Source organism: Coregonus lavaretus, assembly GCF_964263955.1.
Source record: "Coregonus lavaretus genome assembly, chromosome: 32".
NCBI lineage: Eukaryota > Metazoa > Chordata > Actinopteri > Salmoniformes > Salmonidae > Coregonus > Coregonus lavaretus.
Window position 1 is genome coordinate 11,208,600 of NC_140019.1, and position 24,794 is coordinate 11,233,393.

General features: G+C 42.3%; 1 protein-coding gene across 1 annotated transcript in view; it reads left to right on the forward strand.

Moving 5' to 3' along the window:
- Positions 1 to 307: 307 nt before the first annotated feature.
- Positions 308 to 24,794, forward strand: part of LOC311107677 (dedicator of cytokinesis protein 2-like) — a gene marked incomplete at both ends in the record, with an annotated part of 63,448 nt that continues 38,961 nt past the window's right edge. Inside the window, one exon of the mRNA XM_084150198.1 lies at positions 308 to 558. Within this exon, the coding sequence (XP_084006324.1) occupies positions 308 to 558 (251 nt within the window). The remainder of the gene's footprint in view (positions 559 to 24,794) is intronic.

Genomic DNA, 24,794 nt, shown 5'->3' on the forward strand with positions numbered 1-24,794 from the left:
CAAGTTGTAGAAACATCTCAAGGATGATCAATGGAAACAGGATGCACCTGAACTCAATTTCGACACCCAAATAGCTACCGACTTGATCCATGACCTTTTATCCCAGGCTGAGACAGAGTCACCTGAAGCAGTAAAGCTGATTATGGGAGACGTTATCATGTGCAGTCTATCTGAACACTTACCATCATATCAGCAATATGTTACATGTCTTCCCCAAAATGAAGCCGGTCTGGACCTCCGTTATGGTAACATCCCAGGTGCATATTTTTCCAAGGCACTACCCAATCTTGGGGGTTCGGATCATAACATGGTTCAGCACATCCCAGTCTACAAACTGTGTTTGCAGCGAGAGAAGGCTAAAAAGGTGGAGATGAACAGCTGGACTCCTGAAGCTAGTGAAGTCCTCCAGGACTGTTCTGAGTCCACTGACTGGGCGGCCCTGACGGACAGTGCCTATGACCTGGAAGAGGCAACAGATACTGTCTCTGAGTACATCCGTTTCTGTGAGGATCTCATTATTCCCAAAAAGAAAGTCAACATCTTCTCCAATAATAAACCGTGTGTAACTCAGGAATTAAAAGAGCTCCTCAACCAGAAAAAAATTGTGTGTAAATCAGGTGGCAGTAAAGAGGAAAGGAAAAATATTCAGAGGCGACTCAAAAGCAAAATCAAGGAGTGCAAGGCAGCATACAAAGACAAATTAGAAAACCTTTTCAAGGACAAGTTCAGTAGGAAAGCCTGGCAAGGGCTACAAACCATCACAGGCTACAAACCAAAGAGACATTTTATGACCATCGAAAATGACCTTGCTTTTGCAAATGATTTGAACAGTTTCTATTGTAGGTTTGACATGTGTGATTTTACATCGTAGCAGAAAGTGGCCTTGGACAGTACAGACAGCATACCACCTGTTGATATACAGATCTCTGTAAATGACGTCAAGCAATACTTTCAACGTGTCAACCCACGAAAATCATATCGTCCAGACGGCGTCAGCAGCAAGGCACTTCAGGCATGCGCAGACCAGCTCGCATTACCGTTCCAGAAGCTGTTCCAGCCATCACTGAACAGTGGGGTGATTCCAGTCTTATGGAAGAAGTCGCTGATTTTCCTAGTACCTAAAAACAACAGGCCAAAAGAAAATAAAGATTTATGCCCTGTAGTCCTGACACCTGTACCTATGAAATGTTTTGAAAAAAGAATTCAAAAACAAATTCTCTCTCGTCTCTCATCCCAATTAGATCCAAACCAATTCACCTTTCGTGCCTGCAGGGGTGTTGATGATGCGTTACTGGGCATGCTGAACAATATCTATGAACATTTACAAAAGGCAAATAGCCTAGTGAAAATTATATTATTTGACTTCAGTAGTGCGTTTAACACCACCCAACCCCACCTACTGGTGAATAAGCTGGTGAATTTGGGTGTCAACTCTCTACTGATCAAGTGGAGTAATAGTTTCCTTGTGAACCATACTCATCAAGTGAAGTTTAACTCCGCCATCTCTACATCTAGAACGGTGAATACGGGAGCCCCTCAAGGTTGCGTACTTTCACCGATACTGTACACACTGTACACAAACGATTTTCAAGCCTCCGACTCAGCCCACAAATTCTTTAAATATGCAGATGACATCGCTGTTGTGGGTTTCCTCCCCCCAGACCAAGCCTCTCTTCAAGGTTTTAACAGAGAAATGGCAAAGTTTGTCCAGTGGTGCGCAGATAACTTTCTTGAAATAAACGATAAGAAAACAAAAGAGATGCAAATAGATTTCAGAAGGAACTACCCCCTATGAAGATCAATGGGGAATCAGTCGATAAAGTGACCACATATAAATACCTGGTAATCGAAATAGACAATTAACTGAAATTCAATGACTGTGCCTTTGCAAAGATAAAGAAATTGCAACAGAGAATGTTTTTCTTATGCAAACTGAACCATTTTAATGTCGACCGCCATATCTTACAAATGTTCTATAAATCTGTCCTGCAGAGTGTGCTGTCCTTTGGCCTCATATGCGTGTTTTGAAACATGCAAGTGTAAGACCAAGTCAAGCTTCAGCGCTTGATTAAGATGGCGGGAACGATAATTGGTATAGATCAAGAATCAGCCACCAACCTGTACACAAAACTCATCCTCCTAAAACTTGAAAGCGTTTAACAGGACAGTACTCATCCCTTCACTCAAAACTCAGTTACAGCAGCAGCTGGACAAGGGGCAAGAGACTTCTTCAAAACAAAATCAAAACAGATAGATATGGGGACTGTTTTATTCCAACAGCCATTAGGCTGTATAATAGATAGTCTGTTGGTCCCTCCAGTACACAGCATATTGCACCTTCACTTTAAATGTGTAGCTATAGCACTTTTAATGAATTATATTGTGTAGTTTCTGTGTTTTCATGTTTTATGTACTGTCTTTTTAAGCACATGACCAAATTAATTTCCCCCTGGTGGGATAATCAAGTTTTTATAATCAAGTTGATCAGAATCTGAATCTGAGTCTCATAGCAAAAAGTATAAGGTATTTCTGTTTTTGCTTTGTCAAAACGGGGTATTGTGTGTAGATTGAGAGGATTTTTATTTATTTAATCCATTTTAGAATAAGGCTGTAAAATGTGGAAAAAGTGAAGGGGTCTGAATACTTTTCGAATGAGCTGTGTGCGTATATATATATATATATATATATATATATATATATATATATATATATATATATATATATATATGTATATATATATAGTATCTCACAAAAGTGAGGACACCCCTCACATTTTTGTAAATATTTGAGTATATCTTTTCATGTGACAACACTGAAGAAATGACACTTTGCTACAATGTAAAGTAGTGAGTGTACAGCTTGTATAACAGTGTACATTTGCTGTCCCCTCAAAATAACACAACACACAGCCATTCATGTCTAAACCGCTGGCAACAAAAGTGAGTACACCCCTAAGTGAAAATGTCAAAATTGGGCCCAAAGTGTCAATATTTTGTGTGGCCACCATCATTTTCCAGCACTGCCTTAACCCTCTTGGGCATGGAGTTCACCAGAGCTTCACAGGTTGCCACTGGAGTCCTCTTCCACTCCTCCATGACGACATCACGGAGCTGGTGGATGTTAGAGACCTTGCACTCCTCCACCTTCCGTTTGAGGATGCTCCACAGATGCTCAATAGGGTTTAGGTCTGGAGACATGCTTGGCCAGTCCATCACCTTTACCCTCAGCTTCTTTAGCAAGGCAATGGTCGTCTTGGATGTGTGTTTGGGGTCGTTATCATTTTGAAATACTGCCCTGCGGCCCAGTCTCCGAAGGGAGGGGATCATGCTCTGCTTCAGTATGTCACAGTACATGTTGGCATTCATGGTTCCCTCAATGAACTGTAGCTCCCCAGTGCCGGCAGCACTCATGCAGCCCCAGACCATGACACTCCCGCCACCATGCTTGACTGTAGGCAAGACACACTTGTCTTTGTACTCCTCACCTGGTTGCCGCCACACACGCTTGACACCATCTGAACCAAATAAGTTTATCTTGGTCTCATCAGACCACAGGACATGGTTCCAGTAATCCATGTCCTTAGTCTGCTTGTCTTCAGCAAACTGTTTGCGGGCTTTCTTGTGCATCATCTTTAGAAGAGATGCTCATCTTCCTTCTGGGACGACAGCCATGCAGACCAATTTGATGCAGTGTGCGGCGTATGGTCTGAGCACTGACAGGCTGACCCCCCACCCCTTCAACCTCTGCAGCAATGCTGGCAGCACTCATACGTCTATTTCCCAAAGACAACCTCTGGATATGACGCTGAGCACGTGCACTCAACTTCTTTGGTCGACCATGGCGAGGCCTGTTCTGAGTGGAACCTGTCCTGTTAAACCGCTGTATGGTCTTGGCCACTGTGCTGTAGCTCAGTTTCAGGGTCTTGGCAATCTTCTTATAGCCCAGGCCATCTTTATGTAGAGCAACAATTCATTTTTTCAGATCCTCAGAGAGATCTTTGCCATGAGGTGCCATGTTGAACTTCCAGTGACCAGTATGAGGGAGTGTGAGAGCGATGACACCAAATTTAACACACCTGCTCCCCATTCACACCTGAGACCTTGTAACACTAACGAGTCACATGACACCGGGGAGGGAAAATGACAAATTGGGCCCAATTTGGACATTTTCACTTAGGTGTGTACTCACTTTTGTTGCCAGCGGTTTAGACATTAATAGCTGTGTGTTGAGTTATTTTGAGGGGACAGCAAATTTACACTGTTATACAAGCTGTACACTCACTACTTTACATTGTAGCAAAGTGTCATTTCTTCAGTGTTGTCACATGAAAAGATATACTCAAATATTTACAAAAATGTGAGGGGTGTACTCACTTTTGTGAGATACTATATATATATATATATACAGTTGCGAAAAAAATTAAGAGACCACTGCAAAATTATCTGATTCTCTGGTTGTACTATTTATAGGTATGTGTTTGGGTAAAAATAACATTTTAGTTTTATTCTATAAACTACTGACAACATTTCTCCCAAATTCCCCCCCAAAATATTGTCATTTAGAGCACTTATTTGCAGAAAATGACAACTGGTCAAAATAACAAAAAAGATGCAGTGTTGTCAGACCTCGAATAATGCAAAGAAAATAAGTTCATGTTCATTTTTAAACAACACAATATTAATGTTTTAACTTAGGAAGAGTTCAGAAATCAATATTTGGTGGAATAACCCTGATTTTCAATCACAGCTTTCATGCGTCTTGGCATGCTCTCCACCAGTCTTTCACATTGATGTTGCGTGAATTTATGCCACTCCTGGTGCAAAAATTCAAGCAGCTCGGCTTTGTTTGATGGCTTGTGACCATCCATCTTCCTCTTGATCACATTCCAGACGTTTTCAATAGGGTTCAGGTCTGGAGATTGGGCTGGCCATGACAGGGTCTTGATCTGGTGGTCCTCCATCCACACCTTGATTGACCTGGCTGTGTGGCATGGCGCATTGTCCTGCTGGAAAAACCAATCCTCAGAGTTGGGGAACAATGTCAGAGCAAAAGGAAGCAAGTTTTCTTCCAGGACAACCTTGTACGTGGCTTGATTCATGCGTCCTTCACGAAGACAAATCTGCCCGATTCCAGCCTTGCTGAAGCACCCCCAGATCATCACCGATCCTCCACCAAATTTCACAGTGGGTGCGAGACACTGTGGCTTGTAGGCCACTCCAGGTCTCCGTCTAACCATTAGACGACCAGGTGTTGGGCAAAGCTGAAAATTGGACTCATCAGAGAAGATGACCTTACTCCAGTCCTCTACGGTCCAATCCTTATGGTCTTTTACAACTCAGCCTGGCTCTTCTTTGCTTCTCATTGATGAAGGGCTTTTTTCTAGCTTTGCACGACTTCAGCCCTGTCCCTATGAGCCTGTTTCGAACCGTCCTCGCTGTGCACTTCACCCCAGCTGCCGTTTGCCATTCTTTTTGTAGGTCACTTGATGTCATCCTACGGTTGTTGAGTGACATTCTAATTAGTTGGCGGTCATCCCGGTCAGTAGAGAGTCGTTTTCGCCCTCTGCCGGTCTGTAGCTTTGTTGTCTCCAATGTCTGCTGCTTGACCTTGTTCTTATGAACCACCGTCTTTGAAATTTTAAGGATGGAAGCAACCTGACGCTCACTGTATCCCTCTGCCAGTAAAGCCAGAATTTAACCCTTCTTTTCCTCACTCAAAACTTTCCTTTTCAAGTCTTTTGGCAAGTTCAATAGTTATTTTTTGATTAATATTACTTTTGAGGTACTATTAGCACTGTTTTTGCCATCCAGCTGGTCCTATTGCAAGAGGATAGTGATGACCACAGCAGTGGTTTTTATACTTTTCCTCGTTAAATAAGATGTGGTTCATGTGATCACCTAATCAGTACCTAATTCAGTAGAATGATGTGTGCCTGTGTTGGAATTCAACAGACACTGGAATGGAATGGCTGTCATACATGTAGAGATGCTGATTTAAGAAAAATTTGCAGTGGTCTCTTAATTTTTTCCACAGCTGTATATATAATATAACACTAGAGAAGCCAACCTTATCTTATCTTATATAACCTTATATATATATATATATATATATATATATATATATATATATATATATATATATATATATATATATATATGAGTAAGCTTTGAGGATAAGGTCGGCTTCTCTAGTGTTTTATTTATTTCTTTCTCTCTAACACACACACACACACACACACACACACACACACACACACACACACACACACACACACACACACTGTGCAGACCTGTTTGCTCTTTACTGAGACACATCCTGTGGTGTAGATTGAGTCATCCTGTGCAGGGAATGAGTAAGGAGACGCAGGAGAAGGAGGTACTGAAGCAAAAGAGGAGATGGACTGAGGAGAACGGTAGGGGAACAAAGCACAGTGGAGGATAGAGGGAGGACTATAAAGTATAGCAGAGGATAGAAGGATGAAGGGAGCGTTTTCAGGGAGGGGAAGAATAACTGATGATATGTGAGAGATCTGAGAGAGTATGTGTGTGTGTAGAAATGTGAAGAGAACAGTTGAGAGAGAGGCCAGACTGAAAAGAGAGAGCGGGGGTGGGGGCTTCATTTAAAGCATCTGTCACCACACTATTAGACACACACACACACACAGCGAGAGTGATAAATAGAAAGTGTGAAGTACATAGACATAATGGTAAAAACATTGCCTCAGCTTCAAATGATTTAGGAGCTTCTGAACAGTTGGCTGGAATAAAAAAAAATACATTTTTAACACAATGCCCTGTAGGCATCTAACAAAAAAAGTTTTGAACATGTGTCAAGTCACTGAGACACTGTGTCAGGACAGTAATGATCAGACAAAGTGTGTGTGTTTGTGTTTGACAGTGAGTGTGTGACACTGTGTGTGTCCATGTTGTGGTTACAGTGAGCTGAAAGATCCAGTGAATCGAGTCCCTTGTCATTTCAAGGTGAGCCGAATGTTTTACCCTCCAATTGGCGGCTGGAGAGTGTGTGTGTGGGTGGGTGGGAGGGTGTGTGTGTGCATATGTGTGTGTGTGTGTGAGGGATGCGTTACTGCACAGTAATCAAACCTTGCTCTCGACCACTAACAGAACAGGACACTGTAGTGTTTAGGTCTCTGGTGAGAGCTCCTTTGATGTAGGGATAGGGTTACAACAGAAACAACTCGATGGTTAAGTTTAGCCATTAATTCAGAAAGGTTAAGTTAAGGGTTAAGGTTTGGGATATGATTACAACAGAAACAACTCAATGGTTTAGTTAAGCCATTAATTCAGAAATGTTAAGTTAAGGTTTGGGATAGGTTCACAACAGAAACAACTAGACGGTTAAGTTTAGGCATTAATTCAGAAATGTTAAGTTGGGTTAAGGTTTGGGATAGGGTAAAAAAACAACAACGAGTGCTTAGCACTGGGATTGAACACACGACCCTTGGAACAGGAGCTTGTGTCTTACGCCCACCCACCATCCCTGTCCACAACACCCTAGCAAACCGCAAGCCTACATAATTGTTACAGTGCTCACCATTGCCCCCTAGTGGCCAGTTTTTAAATAATCTCCCGACGTCCTGGCTGCCTGGATGGACGTCAAATTTAGCCTTGCCTCTTAAACGACCTGGCGGGTGTGTGTGTGTGTGTGTTTGTGTGTGTGGATTAGGGATTCAGAAGTGGGACAAGGAAAATAAGTGGGGGGAGAGGATTACATGTATACTGAAGAAAAATATAAACGCAACATGCAGCAATTTCAAAGATTTTACTGAGTTACAGTAAGCATCTCTTTGTTTATGCTTTGTCTTCTAAGTTAACCTTGGGATCTACACTGAACAAAAATATAGTTCATATAAGGAAATCAGTCAATTGAAATAAATAAATTAGGCCCTAATCTATAGATTTCACATGACTGGGAATACAGATATGCATCTCTTGGTCACAGATACCTTAAAAAATTCAGAGCATCCCAAACATGCTCAATGGGTGACATGTCTGACGAGTATGCAGGCCATGGAAGAACTGGGACCTTTTCAGCTTCCAGGAATTGTGTACAGATCCTTGCGACATGGGGCTGTGCATTATCATGATGAAACATGAGGTGATGGCGGCTGATGAATGGCATGACAATGGGCCTCAGGATCTTGTCACGGTATCTCTGTGCATTCAAATTGCCATCGATAAAATGCCATTGTGTTCGTTGTCTGTAGCGTATGCCTGCCCATTCGATAACCCCAGCGCCACCATGGGGCACTCGGTTCACAATGTTGACATCAGCAATCCGCTCGTCCACACGACGTCATACACGTGGTCTGCGGTTGTGAGGCAGGTTGGACCTCCTGCCAAATTCTCTAATTTTCGAATGAACATTCAATTCTCTGGCCACAGCTCTGGTGGACATTCCTGCAGTCAGCATGCCAATTGCACGCTCCCTCAAAACTTGAGACATCTGTGGCATTGTGTTGTGTGACAAAACTACACATTTATTTATTGTCCACAGCACAAGGCACACCTGTGTAATGATCATGCTGTTTAATCAACTTCTTGATATACCACACCTGTCAGGTGGATGGATTATCTTGGCCAAGGAGCAATGCTCACTTACAGGGATGTAAACAAATTTGTGCACATTTTAGAGAAATATGCGTTTTGTGCATATGACACATTTCTGAGATATTTTATTTCAGCTCACGAAACATGGGAAAAACACTTCACATGTTGAGTTTATATTTTTGTTCAGTGTACTTTGTGATTCTTTAACTTTGGGGTTAACAGGAGAAACACACACACACAACTGGAGGGGTAGTGAAGTGTAGCACGTATTCAATACTCTTGTCTCTATTCAGACTGATCTTTTCTTATTTTTCTATACTTCTTCTTCCTCTGTTCTCCTCTTCTTATCACCCCCCAATTTCCTCCCTCCTCCTCACCCTCCTCTCATTATCTCCAGTTACTCCCTTCTTTATCTGTGTCCCCTTTTTTCCTCTAAATATTCTCCACATTTCATTCCTCTATCTCATCTCTCTCTTCCCTATCACTCACTGTCTCTCTCTTCCCCATCACTCACTGTCTCTCTCTCTCCCATCACTCTATCAATTAACCCTCAGTCTATACCTCCTCTCTCATCTCTCCATCAACCTGACCCTCCATGCCCTCTCTCTCTTTCATCCATATATCATTAGCCCACTGTATCTCTTTTTTCTCATTCTCATCCTTCCTTCCTTTCTGTCTGTCTGGTAATCAGGATGTCTGGGTCTCTGTAGTCTCTCACTCTGTCACTGGCCTGATAACACACACACGCATACATTTGCACGCACGCACGAATGCACGCACGCACAAACATGAACACACACACACAAACACACGCACGCACACACACGCATGCACGCATAGATGAACACCAACACACACCAACACTCCCTCCCTCCCTCTCTCTCTCTCTCTCTCTCTCTCTCTCTCTCTCTCTCTCTCTCTCTCTCTCTCGCTATATATATTTGCCTCTCACCATTTCTTTGCTTTTCTCCCTCCTCTATCTTTCTCTCACCTCCTTTTGTCTCTCACCCCATCTGTCACCCTCCCCCGTTCTGTCTCTCTAACTCTCTCTTTCCTCTCTCCTCTCCAGAGATACTCCTCAGTCTAAATACATATATTTGTCATAGCCTATAGATTAACCATCATAGTCTCTCTAGCTCCCTTTATATTTCATTAAACCATTCGCTCCTCTCCTCTCTCTGTGCTATCTCTCTGTCCGTCTCTATTCCTCTCCTCCCTCTGTGTTATCTATCTGTCTGTCTGTTTCTACCTCTTCTCTCATCAATAAGCTCTCACAGTCTCACTGCAGAATCCGACGTTTGTCTATAAACTTAACATTTTAAAGGTTAAGTTTAGGCATTAATTCTGAATGGTTAAGTTAAGGGTTAAGGTTTGGGGAAGGGTTAAAACAAAAACAAAAAAGTGTTTGCCTAATGCTGGGATTGAAGACGTGGCCCTCGGAGCCAGAGGTTAAATTAAGGGTTAAGGGTTGGAATAGGGTTAAAACAAGTGCCTAGAACCAGGATTGAACACGCAACCCTCGAAGCTGGGAGCCTACTTGATGGTAATAGCGCTCACCGTTGCCCCTAGTGGCCGGTTTTGAAGTAATCTCCCGACGTCCTGGGTACCAGGACAGACGTCGAGTTTCGCAGTGGATCTTGAGCAACCTTGCTGCTCTCTTCTATCTGTCTACTTATATCTGTGCGTCTACCTCAATGTGTTTACTTTACATCAGTGCGTGACTGGGCCTCTGTCTTAGAACCCAGAGTACTGAAGGAGGTAAATTTGTGTGGCAAAAGGGAACAGTGAACATGCACATGAATGGCTATAGACTCTTACACACATGCACGCCACTCACACACACACACACTCAAACGTATAGGTACACGTACCCTATGCAGCACACACATCATAAACTAAACATATGCAACACTCACACTCTTATGCCGCATAAACACAAATACGCTTAGATCTGTGTGAACATAAATTGTAGGAGAAGAGAGTATCTGCAGCAATACACTCAGGGACAGCTTTTTGCTTTGAGCTATTCACTAGAGCTAACCCAGTGGAGGTATAACACACACAGCTTTAAAACACCACATCACCGGCTGCACAGAGTTCATTGGGCTTTATATAGCAGAATACACACGCATGGACAAGCACGCACGCACGCACACACACACACACACACACACACACACACACACACACACACACACACACACACACACACACACACACACACACACACACATACACACATAGCATGCCGTAACAGACTGTGTCAAAGCCTACAGTGACAGATGGATTGGATTACTCACCTGCCACAGTACACCACAATCACAAAGGACAGCACAAACACAAAGAACACACACACTACACAAACACACACACACAGCATCACACATTCAAACACCCTTGCAGGATCAAAGTCACTCTCAATGATTGAGGGGACAAATATAAACAAATTCTGCATGGGCACTTGGCAATACAAACCCACCACTATGGGACAAGCACATACCAACAGGCAATTACACAAGCCCTAACATACAAGCACTAACTACAACAACACAAACACAACAACTCAAGGGCAGCCTCACAAACACAGGTGTGTTTGTGTGTGTTTGTGTGTGCGTGTGTGCGCGCGTGTGTGTGTTGTGTAATGAATGTTCTCTGTCCACTGATCACTCCTCTATAACTACTGTCCTTCATCCCTCTCTCACTCACCTCCACTCCTTTCTACGCTCTTCCTCTGCTCCCATCCACACACCTCTTTTCTCTCCTCTCCTCCTTTCTCTGTCACACTCCTCCAGTTAGTCGTCTGTCTTAGTCCAGCTCTTGTTCCCCCCGCTGTCACTCTCTTTCTCTCTCTCTGTCTATGTTGCTGACTCCCGTGCTCCGCGGCGCCAACTGATCCTCTGCTTCTCTCTCCCCCCCCCCTCTCTCTCTCTCTTTCACCCTCTCACTCTCTCTGTCTCTCTGACCCACCCTATCTCTCTGTTTCCCCCCCCCCCCCTCTCTCTCTCTCTCTCTCTCTCTCTATCTCTCTATCTCTCTCTCTCTCTCACGGTCTCTCTCTCTCCTTTCTCTGTCTCTCTGTCTCTCTCACCTGTGTTAATCCAGTGTGTGTCCTTGTTTCCCTGGCTGTGTCTGCTGTGTCTGCCTGCGGTACCAGACCCGACCAGACCTGAGCCGACCAGGGGAAAGTTTGGCAGCACAGAGGTCCCTTCTCCTGGGACACTGGCCAGGGGTGTTGATACACACACACACACACACACACACACACACACACACACACACACACACACACACACCAGGGTTGGAGTCAATTCTGAATTTCTGAATTTAATTCAATTTAACCTATGAATTAAAATTCTAATTTGAATTGGCCAACCCCACAGGAAGCAACATTTGAATTGAATTGTAATTAAAGGAATTAAATTCAAACCAATTCAAAGAAATTCAACTGAGACATGGAACATACAGTATGAGTCTCATTCTACCACCGCTTACTCTAGAATACTAATACAAATTAGTATGATTATTACTCAATGATGTCAAGTAGTATTTTGTTAGTATTTTTGTCATGTGATGGTAGGTTGTTCCATTCTGTTCCATCCTTCCATTCTGGAGTGTTTGATCTAACGCATTCTGGGAAAAAGTCTATTTTTTACATATTTTATAACATGAAATATTAGATATTAACCTACAAAATATTCTTAGAATGTTTCCAGACCACTGTAATTATGTAAAACAACTTTTAGGAGGATGAGTTTCAAAAATGAAATGTTTGAAGAACATTAAACTAAAAAAATAAACATGCATAATGATGCACTTGAATGTAAATGAATTTCTACTTCCTATGATTCAAATTCTATTCAAATTCAAGAATTGAATTGAAATTAAAGACCAATTCGCAACTCAATTCAGAATCGACCCCGACCCTGACACACAAATGCACACACTCGCACATACACGCAGACAGATACATGCATGCATGCACACAAACACACACACACACACACATGCACGCAAAAACACGTGCGTACACACACTCACACACACACTCTCTCAAGCACCCTCCCTCGACCTCTCTATTTATTGATTCCCTGCATTTCTCTGCTCCTTAACACTGTCTTTGGCACTACCTCTCCCATTCTCCATCTACCTATATCTATCTAGAGAATATATATAATATCTGTCTATATCTATTAATTCTATATCTATCTACACTACCGTTCAAAAGTTTGGGGTCACTTAGAAATGTACTTGTTTTCGAAAGAAGAGCATTTTTTTTGTCCATTAAAATAGCATCAAATTGATCAGAAATACAGTGTAGACATTGTTAATGTTGTAAATGGCTATTGTAGCTGGAAAGGCTGATATTTAATGGAATATCTACATAGGCGTACAGAGGCCCATTATCAGCAACCATCAGTCCTGTGTTTCAATGGCACTTTGTGTTTGCTAATCCAAGTTTATCATTTTAAAAGGCTAATTGATAATTAGAAAACCCTTTTGCAATTACGTTAGCACAGCTGAAAACTGTTGTGCTGATTAAAGAATCAATAAAACTGGCCTTCTGAGACTAGTTGAGTATCTGGAGCATCAGCAATTGTGGGTTCGATTACAGGCTCAAAATGGCCAGAAACAAATAACTTTCTTCTGAAACTCGTCAGTCTATTCTTGTTCTGAGAAATGAAGGCTATTCCATGCGAGAAATTGTCAAGAAACTGAAGATCTCGTACAACGCTGTGTACTACTCCCTTCACAGAACAGAGCAAACTGTCTCTAACCAGAATAGAAAGAGGATTGGGAGGCCCCGGTGCACAACTGAGCAAGAGGACAAATACATTAGATTATCTAGATTGAGAAACAGACGCCTCACAGGTCCTCAACTGGCAGTTTCATTAAATAGTACCCGCAAAACACCAGTCTCAACATCAACAGTGACGAGGCGACTCCAGGATGCTGACCTTCTAGGCAGAGTTGCAAAGAAGAAGCCATATTTCAGACTGGCCAATAAAAAGAAAATATTAAGATGGGCAAAAGAACACAGACACTGGACTTTTTCTTTGCAACTCTGCCTAGGTCAACATCCCGGAGTCGCCTCTTCAATGTTCACGTTGAGACTGGTGTTTTGTGGGTACTATTTAATGAAGCTGCCAGTTGAGGACCTGTGAGGCGTCTGTTTCTCAAACTAGACACTCTAATGTATTTGTCCTCTTGCTCAGTTGTGCACCGGGGCCTCCCACTCCTCTTTCTATTCTGGTTAGAGCCAGTTTGCGCTGTTCTGTGGAGGGAGTAGTACACAGCGTTGTACAAGATCTTCAGTTTCTTGACAATTTCTCGCATGGAATAGCCTTCATTTCTCAGAACAAGAATAGACTGATGAGTTTCAGAAGAAAGTTATTTGTTTCTGACCATTTTGAGCCTGTAATCGAACCCACAATTGCTGATGCTCCAGATACTCAACTAGTCTCAAGAAGGCCAGTTTCATTGCTTCTTTAATCAGCACAACAGTTTTCAGCTGTGCTAACATAGGGTTTTCTAATGATCAATTAGCCTTTTAAAATGATAAACTTGGATTAGCAAACACAACGTGCCATTGGAACACAGGACTGATGGTTGCTGATAATCGGCCTCTGTACGCCTATGTAGATATTCCATTAAAAATCAGCCGTTTCCAGCTACAATAGCCATTTACAACATTAACAATGTCTACACTGTATTTCTGATCAAAAAATTGATTTTCTTTAGAAAACAATGACATTTCTAAGTGACCCCAAACTTTTGAACGGTAGTGTATATCTATTTATCTATATCTATATTTGTCTATATTTTCTATATCTGTCTATATCATACTGTGTCTATCTATATCTATCTATATCTATATCTCTGTATCTCAGTCTGATGTGTTACATGCTCTATAACTGATGTCCTTCTGTCTGTACTTGTCTTACTGTCCCACTTTCTCCCCTTTCTTTCCCCCCTTCTCTCGCTCTCACTCTCTCTCTATTCTCTGTTTCTGGGTCTCAAGTGTCTGAGAAGCTATTTAGGACTCCCCCTCGCTGTTTCGCACCCTCCCTCTCGCTCAGTCTCTCTCATTCACAAGTGCAAGAGAGAGAGAGAGAGGTGACTTGTGAAGGGAGCATGTGAAAAGAGTTAGAATAGATATAAAATCTGAAATAAGAGACACATACATCAGTAGTTTAGCCACTGGAGAGAGAGGAGAGGGACCTCTCAACACTCCCTTAGTGTGACATGGATAGAGATAGCGGGATGGAGAGGAAAGAAAAGAGAGATCATAAGAGAGAAATCAACTTGTTTTTCTTATTGTTGAATGGTGCATGTTTATGTGTATGTTTTTATTAGAGTTATCTTTTTTGATATTCCCTTGTATAATCAGTGATAAATTGAGGTCTTATGAATCTGTGTGTGTGTTCCCTTGGATGTCCGCTGATAAAGTGTGTGTCTGAATGTTCTGACCCCTACCAAAAATAACGAGTGATGTATGCGACACAGAAAAGTTGTCGACTCACCTTGTGTCGAGTTTCAATTGATCTCTGCTGACATGAGCAGGGGAATATCTGTGTGTGTATGCGTGTGTGTGTGTGTGTGTGTTTAACTATAGTTGTGGGGACCAGAAGTCCCCACAAGAATAGTAAACGAACAGAAGTTTGAGAAACTATGCCATTTCTAGGGGGTTTAGGGTTAAGGTTAGAATTAGTGTTAAGGTTACAATTAGGTTTAGGGTTAGGAGCTAGGGTTAGTTTTAGGGTTAGGAGCTAGGTTTAGGGTTAGGGTACAGTTTAGGGTTAGGGGTTAGGGAAAATAGGATTTTAATGGGACTGTATTGTGTGTCCCCACAAGGTTAGTTGTACAAGACTGTGTGTGTGTGTGTGTGTGTCTGTCTGTGTGTGTGTGTGTGCGTGTGTGCGTGTATGCGTGTGTGTGTTACAATCTATGTAAATTACATTGGTAATGCTGTAAAAAAATATATTCATTTGTATACATATTATACCGTTTTATTCCATTGCTCCATCGGTTGGCCAAGCCTTTTCACATTTGATGTCTGATTTTCAAGCACTGCAGAGGTCACTATTGGATCTAAAGTTAGTGCTAAATGCAAACAAAACAAAATACATGTTTTTTTCTAGGTCCCATAACCCAGATTTAAAGGAATTTGTAATGACTAGTTTGAATGGTACACAAATTGAGCGAGTTCCTTCCTACAAATATCTTGGTATCTGGCTTGATGACAAACTGTAATTTAAAAAACATGTCACTGAGCTGGTTAAGAAGTTGAAATTCAAGGCTGGTTTCTTTTACAGAAACAACGCATGTCTGACTTTTGTTAATAGGAAAGAAATTGTCCAGGCCACTTTCATGTCTATTTTAGATTATGGGGATATTATCTACATGCATGCAGCAACATTTACACTTAAACCACTAGACACTGTTTTCCATTGTGCCCTTAGATATATTACTGGTGATGGTTATGGAGCTCACCATTGTGTTTTGTATCAAAACGTGGGTTGGGCGTCTTTGTATTTACATTTACATTTTAGTCATTTAGCAGACGCTCTTATCCAGAGCGACTTACAGTTAGTGCATACATTATTTTATCGAACCCACAACCCTGGCGTTGCAAACGCCATGCTCTACCAACTGAGCTACATCCCCTGCCGGCCAAATCCCTCCCCTACCCTGGACGACGCTGGGCCAATTGTGCGCGCCGCCCCATGGGTCTCCCGGTCGCGGCCGGCTACGTGTAAGTAGAGAGCAGCATTTTCTTGTGTTTATCTACAAAGCAACTCATTCAGAAACGTCCTATGTATCTATCATCATTAATTCAATTTAGACTTACAAATGATGAAACCCGGTCTCAAGCTTTGATAACACTGGAGGCCCCTTCGGCCTCCACAGAGTTGAGTAAAGCTGCTTTTAGTTTTTTTGTGCCCTTTATGTGGAACAACTTACAGAGCTCTCTGAAATTATATGTTCTGGTCCCCCTTGGTCAGTTCAGAGTAATGATCGGAGACCTCTATGTTGAGAAATGTGTCTGTTTTTCTTAATATGTTTTGTAATTTTGTATATTGTATGTGTTTGATGTATTAATGCAAGGCTCATATGTAAAAGAGACCCTAGTCTCAGTATGACTTCCCTGTCAAAATTAAGGTTAAATAAAAAAGAAATTAACTTTTTTGTATTCATCCCCACCCCCAATGCACAATAATTGCAATACACCTTCATGTTATGTGTGAGAGGAATCTCACACGTAGACAAACACACACACATACTGCACAGCGAGGAAGGCAATGAGTGTTTGCTCTCTCTAAGCTCTCTTTAATTTGATTCGGAGGATGTTGTGTTGAGAAAAGGAGCACGAGGACAAAGGGAAAGAGGGAAAGCGGGAAAGAGGGAGGGAGGAAGTAAGGAGGAGTGGAGATGAGGGATGTAGTTTTAAGGGTCAGGCTAATGTGTCTACATTTTATTCAGATTTCTCTCATCTCAGACTTACCCTTTCGTTACCTTCTTTCCCTCTCCTCCCCCATCCATCACTCCCTTCCTCCCTCTCTTGCTCCGTATCGCAGAGGGTTAGCTGGGGTTGTTAGAAATGGGCTTGTTAGATCTCTTTGTACCTGACGGAGTGATGTTGAGCTGTGAAGTCATTGATCTGTCTAATCAGTACACTCTGACATGCAAACACACCGCCTAATTACACTGCTCCTATCCTATCCTACCCAGCTCCTACCCCACCTCTCTCTGTCTCTCACACCCTCTCTCTCTCTCTCTCTCTCTCTCTCTCTCTCTCTCTCTCTCTCTCTCTCTCTCTCCCTCTCTAACTCTCTCTCTGCATCCCTGTGGCTCACTCTAACTCTCCCCCATCCTCCTTCATTAAACAAAAACCCAGGTGTCAAAGACGAATGTGTGTGCATTCGTGTGCACGTGTATGTTCTTGTAAAGCCACAGGCATCTAACAGACTCGTTTTAAAATATATTTGAGAAAGATGAAAAATAAAACATCACAGTAAAATAAGGACTTCTCACCTGAGGGAGGGAAAGAGAAAGAGGGAGAGGGGACAGAAAAGAGAGAGAATGTGGCAGAGATAATTGAATGACAAGAATGGCCTCTTCTATCCTACAGTGCGGTTGATTGCATGTCTTGGTGCATGACTGTCAGTCTAACATAACATTTGTGCGTGTCTCATTCTCTTTGTGTTAGTACACATTTGTCTCGGTCTCTGTATTATAGTCTTCTGTCTGTTTCTCTGTCAGTTTCTCTGTCTGCTTCTATTCCTGTCTGTCTGTCTGCCTGTCTGTCTGCCTGTCGGTGTTAGGTGTAATTGTATTATTTTGTGTGGATCTGTTTTGCTTTAGATGCGTTCTTCTCTACTGACAAAATCGTGTCGATTAATGTTCTGTCCTCAACAAGATCTCACGGTTTGACCAATTTGACTTTAGATTCCGATGTTTGTCCACGTTTCTCCAAGTGTCAAATTTAGAAGTTGCTCTAAACGTCCAATTTGTTGGTGTTTTGGATGCTCCTCCTGCTGCGGCTGCTCCTGTCACCGGCACTATGCGGCTGATTACGTTTAGGCACAAATTCTGAATGGTTAAGTTAAGAGTTAAGGTTTGGTATAGGGTTCAAACACAAACAACTCCTAGGTTAAGTTTAGGCATTAGTTCTGAATGGTTAAGTTAAGGGTTAAGGTTTAGGATAAGGTTACTTTTTTTTATTTATAAAACGAATGCCTATCACTGGGATTATACACGTGACCCTCGGAGCCGGAGCTCGTGGCTTACGCCCATCCGCCACCCCCGTCCACAACGCCCTAGCAAAACCCAAGCCTACTTGATGGCAATAGCGCTCACCGTTGCCCCTAGTGGCCGGTTTTGAAGGCATCTCCCGTTGTCCTGGGTACCTGGACCGACATCGGATTTCAAAGCGGATCTTGATCGACCTGGCTGCTGTGCTGCTGAAATCTGTCTTTGATTTTAATTCTATAAAAGAGAAAGGGGGTAAGGGAGGGCTGGTGACAGACAGATGAATGGAGAGAAAGAGACTGAGAAAGAGAGGAGGGAGGTAGCAAAATCCCCAGCCGAGCATCTGTGTCCTGCTTTTTCAATAATCTCTTGGCAGTTACATAAGACACTGGACAGGACTAGAGCTGTGTGTGTGTGTGTGTGTGTGCTTTGGGTGGGTAAAGAAATTGAGGACAGTGTTAATTTCTCAGAGAACACCAATTATAGGGAAGTAAGCCAAAGAACTGCTGGGTCCAACCCCCCCACCTACTGTATCTAAGATAGACCATCAATATATATAGTGAACTCACTACTTGTTTGTTTGTGCTCTCGCACTGCCTCTGGTATGTGTGTGTCTGTGTCTTCATAGTGTGTGTGTGTGTGTGTGTGTGTGTGTGTGTGTGTGTGTGTGTGTGTGTGTGTGTGCGTGCGTGCGTGCTTGTAGTTTATCCTGTTGATAATCCTATTAGTGATCAGCCGTTCTCACTAGAAAACTGTCAGAGGGAGAAGGAGAGAGAGAGAGAGAGAGAGAGAGAAAGAGAGAGAGAGAGAAAGCTCTAGAAGTTGGGTTGAGTTATCTGAGTGTTTGAAATTGACTCTTGGAGAGGATTTGTTTGGTGAGTTCCGTGTGTGATTGTGTGCTTGTGTTTTTCTGTCTGTTTGTGTGTGTGTGTTTGTGTGTGTGTGTTTGTGTGTGTGTGTTTGTGTGTCCGACACATCAGGCATTCGGGTTGGCAGCAGTGTCACAGTAAACACACAGAGCACACAACCCTTTTTCAGTTCAGACAGAGGAGGTGTGGGAGGGATGGAGCAATGGAAGAAAGGAGGAGTAGAGATGAAAGAGGTTGGATCTTGAGAGGGTGCCTGGTGTCATGTTCTACCAGGGAGAGATAGAGGGATAAGCAGCACGCTACTCACAGAGCTGAAATATCACTTCCTAATTAAAGCTTTATGTAACCACCATTACCCAGAGAGACGCTGTCTGAATGTGTGTGTGTGTCAGTGTGTCTGAATGTGTGTGTGTCTGTCTCTATGTGTGTGTGTCTGTGTGTGTGTGTCTTTCTGTGTGTCTGAGTCTGTGTGTGTGTGTGTGTGTGTGTGTCTGTGTGTGTCTTTCTGTGTGTCTATGTGTGTGTCTGAATCAACAAGCTCTCACAGTCTCACTGCAGAATCAGACATCCTAACCCTTGTCCATAAACGTCACATTTCTAAACATTAATTCCGAATGGGTGATTCCACCCCTATTTCGACATAATTCCTGCCCTAGAGCGTAAATGCTCATTTGGTTCCACCTCCGAAGAATGACGCAGGCTACTTATTCATATTCACAAATTGGTGTGGGAAAGAACGACGTGTTGATTTCCAAGTGGAGTGGAGAAAAATCAACAAATAGGGAACTGACAGCTGTCAGTGTAGCTAGCTAGCATGCTAACCTTAGCTAGCTATCTAGCTAGCTAGATACAGTGCATTCAGAAGGTATTCATACCCCTTGACTTATTCCACATTTTGTTGTGTTACAGCCTGAATTCAAAATAAACAAAAATCTCTCACCCATCTACAAACAATACCTCATAATGACAAAGCGAAAACATGTTTTTAAATTAAAAAACAATTGTATTTAAAATGAAATATAGAAATATCTCATTTACGTAAGTATTCACACCCTTGAGTCAATACTTTGTAAAAGCACCTTTGGCAGCGATTACAGCTGTGAGTCTTTCTGGGTAAGTCTCTAAGAGCTTTACACACCTGGATTGTGCAACAATTATTATTATTATTTTCAAAATTCTTCAAGTTCTGCCAAATTGATTGTTGATCATTGCTAGACAATCATTTTCAGGTCTTGCCATAGATTTTCATTTAGATTTAACTCAAAACTATAACTCGGCCATTTAGGAACATTCACTGTATTCTTGGTAAGCAACTCCAGTGTAGATTGGCCTTGTGTTTAAGGTTATTGTCCTGCTGAAAGGTGAATTCATCTCCCAGTGTCTGGTAGAACCAGGTTTTCCTCTTGGATTTTGCCTGTACTTAACTCCATTCTGTTTCTTTTTTATCCTGAAAAACTCCCCACTCCTTAACGATTGCAAGCATACCCATAACATGATGCAGCCACAACCATGCTTGAAATATGAAGAATGGTACTCAGTGATGTGTTGTGTTGGATTTGCCCCAAACATAATGCTTTGTGTTCAGGACAAAAAGTTAATTTCTTTTTCACATTTTTTGCAGTATTACTTTAGTGCCTTGTTGCAAACAGGATGCATGTTTTGGAATATTTGTATCCTCAGTTTCCTCCAATCACAGCCTTAAACTCTGTAACTGTTTTAAAGTCACCATTGGCCTCATGGTGAAATCCCTGAGCGTTTTCCTTCCTCTCCGGCAACTGAGTTAAGAAGGATGTCTGTATCTTTGTAGTGACTGGGTGTATTGATACACTATCCAAAGTGTAATTAATAACTTATGGGATATTCAAGGTCTGCTTTTTTGTTGTTTTACCCATCTACCAATAGGTGCCCTTCTTTGCAAACCTCCCTAGTCTTTGTGGTTGAATTTGTGTTTGAAATTCAGTGCTCGACTGAGGGTATGTACGGAGATGAGGTAGTCATTCAAAAATCTTGTTAAACACTATTATTGCACAAAGAGTGAGTCCATGCAACTTATTATGTGACTTGTTAAGCAAATTGTACTCCTGAACTTGTTTAGCTTGCCATAACAAAGGGGTTAAATACTTATTGACTCAAGACATTTCCGCTTTTCATTTTAAATTATTAAATATATTAATATATTAAAAACATAATTCCACTATGACATTATGGGGTATTGTGTGTAGGCCCGTGACAAACAAATCTCAATTTAATCCATTTTAAATTCAGGCTGTAAAACAACAAAATGTGGAACAAGTCACGGGGTGTGAATACTTTCTGAAGGCACTGTAGCTAGCTAATGTTATAATTTGAAATACATTTATCAAAAACTCACATACACTACACAACAAAAAGTATGTGAACACCTGCTCGTCGAACATCTCATTTCAAAATCATGGGCATTAATATGGAGTTGGTCCCCCCTTTGCTGCTATAACAGCCTCCACTCTTCTGAGAAGGCTTTCCACTAGATGTTGGGACATTGCTGCGGGGATTTGCTTCCATTCTGCCGCAAGAGCATTAGTGAGGTTTTGGGCGATTAGGCCTGGCTCGTAGTCGGCGTTCCAAATCATCCAAAGGTGTTCGATGGGGTTGAGGTCAGGGCTCTGTGCAGGTCAGTCAAGCTCTTCCACACCGATCTCGACAAACCATTTCTGTATGGACCTCGCTTTTTGCATGTTTATCCATATTTATTATTTCGCGGGTGCCTGTTCATTATAGGATAGACACATGTGGTTTCTAACTGAACCAATCGAAGCAGTGAAGCATATGTGAAGCAAGACTTTAGTGGTCAAAACCATTAATCTTGGGGCGACAAAATACAATCATATCACTCAATGTATTATAAAATGGTCAGATATACATATATATTTTATACAGACTAGCTCAACTGATGGTATTAGCACTAACTGTTGCCCCTAGTTTCCGGGTTTGACGCCATATCCTGATGTCATGCTTACCTGGATGGATGTCTAATTTCGCAGTGGATCTTGAGCGACCTAGCTGGTCTGAATGTGTGCCTGCATTTTTTTGTGTGTCACGATGATTAGGCTTTGTGTGTGTGTGCGCGCGTACGTGTTATGTGTGTGTGTATGTGTGTGGCAGAGAGAATGCTATGCTCCTGTGGTGATTGCTAAAGGGTAGCCCTCCAGGCGATTCCTCTCTCAGGGTAGATATACAACAACATCTCACGGTTTTAACAATTTGACTTAAGAGTCAGACGTTTATCCACATTAACCAAATGTCAAATTTCGAAGTTGCTCCAAGCATCACATTTCGAAGTGTTTTTGACAGCCTCGGTTGCTTCTCCTGCCGCGCATAATTCCGTTGCTAAAAACGTAAAATGTAGATGTTAAGGGTTAAGGTTTTAGACAGTGTTATTCCGAATGGTTTAAATTAAGGTTTAAGGTTTGGGATAGGGTAAAAAAATAAAATTTTTATTATTTGTGTCTACCACTGGGATTGAATACGCGACCTTCGGATCCGGAGTCATGGGATTAAGGTTTGGGATAGGGTTAAAACATAAACATATTAAATGAGTGTTTACCACTGGGATTGAACACACGACCTTTGGATCCAGAGTCATGGGATTACGTTCGTCCACCACCCCCATCTACAACACCCTAGGAAAACCCAAGCCTACGTGATGGTAAAAGCGTTTACTGTTGCCCCTAGTTTTTGAAGGCATTTCTCAACATCCTCAGGACATGGACAGACGTCCAATTTCAAAGCAAATCTTGAGTGATCTGGTTGAGATATGAGAGAACAATGTGCTTACAGCAGTGGAATATAAATGTGTTTGCATGTGTGTGTGTTCCACAGAAGGCTGCTGAGGGGAGAACGGCTCATAATAATGGCCGGAATGGAGTGAATGGAATGGCATCAAACACCTGGAAACCATGTAATTGATGTATTTGATACCATTCCACTGATTCTGCTCCAGCCATTACCACAAGCCCATTCTCCACAATTAAGGTGCCACCAACCTCCAGTAGTATGTTCGCATTTTTATGTGTGTGTATGTGTTTGTGTGTGCGCACACCTGACTCTACCGACATCTGTGTGACAGTGTGTATGTACTTTGTGCATATGAGTATGACTTGGCTACAGACAGACCACGATTCAAGTGTCAGGGAGTGAGTGAATTTACAATAGAAGACACACCCTCACCCCCCACCCCCCCAACACACACTCCCATTTTTATCAGTGAAAATCTCCAACAGCCACATGAATGATGACGTTCATCTTTCCGTCTGAAAATATCCATCCATCATCTATCACTCCTTCGCTCCCCCTCTCTCATCTATCAGGCCCCATCCCCTCTTACTCCATCACTCCATCTCTCCCAACCAGAGAGAGATAAAGACAGATATATATATATATATATATATATATATATATATATAGAGGGAGAGGGAGAGAGAGAGAGAGAGAGAGAGAGAGAGAGAGAGAGAGAGAGAGAGAAGAGAGAGAGAGAGAGAGAGAGAGAGAGAGAGAGAGAGAGAGAGAGAGAGAGAGAGAGAGAGAGAGAGAGAGAGTAGATGAGCAGAGCAGAGCAGAGCTTACTAGAATGCAGGATGGTAGGGTGACAGAGAGAAAAAAGAGGGAGAGGTGACATGTGAGGAGGAGGAGAGGTGACTAAAGAGAGTGAGATGATTGAGGGATGATCAGAAAAGTTGTACTGTCCTCTTTCCCGTCCTTGCTCCTCTACTCTCTCTGATGTGATTGGGTGTGGAGAGTTTAACCCTTTATGTGCTGCCTCATCACAGCAACCCACTGTGCACAGACGTCAGTTCAACGTGTAGTTTTGATTTACATTTGGTTGAGTTGTCAACTAATGTGAATTCAACGTAAAATCACCCCAAAAAATGTACAATGTCATTGGATTTAAGTTAAAGGTTTGGTTAAAAAAATACAAAATGCTCTTACGTTGATGACTTTTTGCAAATCCAATCAGTTTTCCAAGTTGATTCAACGTCATCTCATTTATTTTTGGGGTTGAAATGACGTGGAAACAATGTTGACTCTTGGACAAATGAGTAAAAAGTGGACGTTTTGGACGACATAGGACTCTGGAGAAGCGGAAACGCGTTCGCTGGAGTGATGAATCACGCTTCACCATCTGGCAGTCCGTTTGGCGGATGCCAGGAGAACGCTACCTGCCCAAATGCATAGTGCCCAACTGTAAAGTTTGGTGGAGGAGGAATAATGATCTGGGGCTTTGTTTCAAGATTCGGGCTAGGCCGCTTAGTTCCAGTGAAGGGAAGTCTTAACGCTACAGCACACAATTACATTCTAGACGATTCTGTGCTTCCAACTTTGTGGCAACAGTTTGTGGAAGGCCCTTTATTGTTTCAGCATGACAATGCCCCCGTGCACAAAGCGAGGTCCATACAGAAATGGTTTGTCAAGATCGGTGTGGAAGAACTTGACTGGCCTGCACAGAGCCCTGACCTCAACCCCATTGAACACCTTTGGGATAAATTGGAACACCGACTGCGAGCCAGGCCTAATCGCCCAAAATCAGTGCCCGACCTCACTAATGTTCTTGCGGCTGAATGGAAGCAAG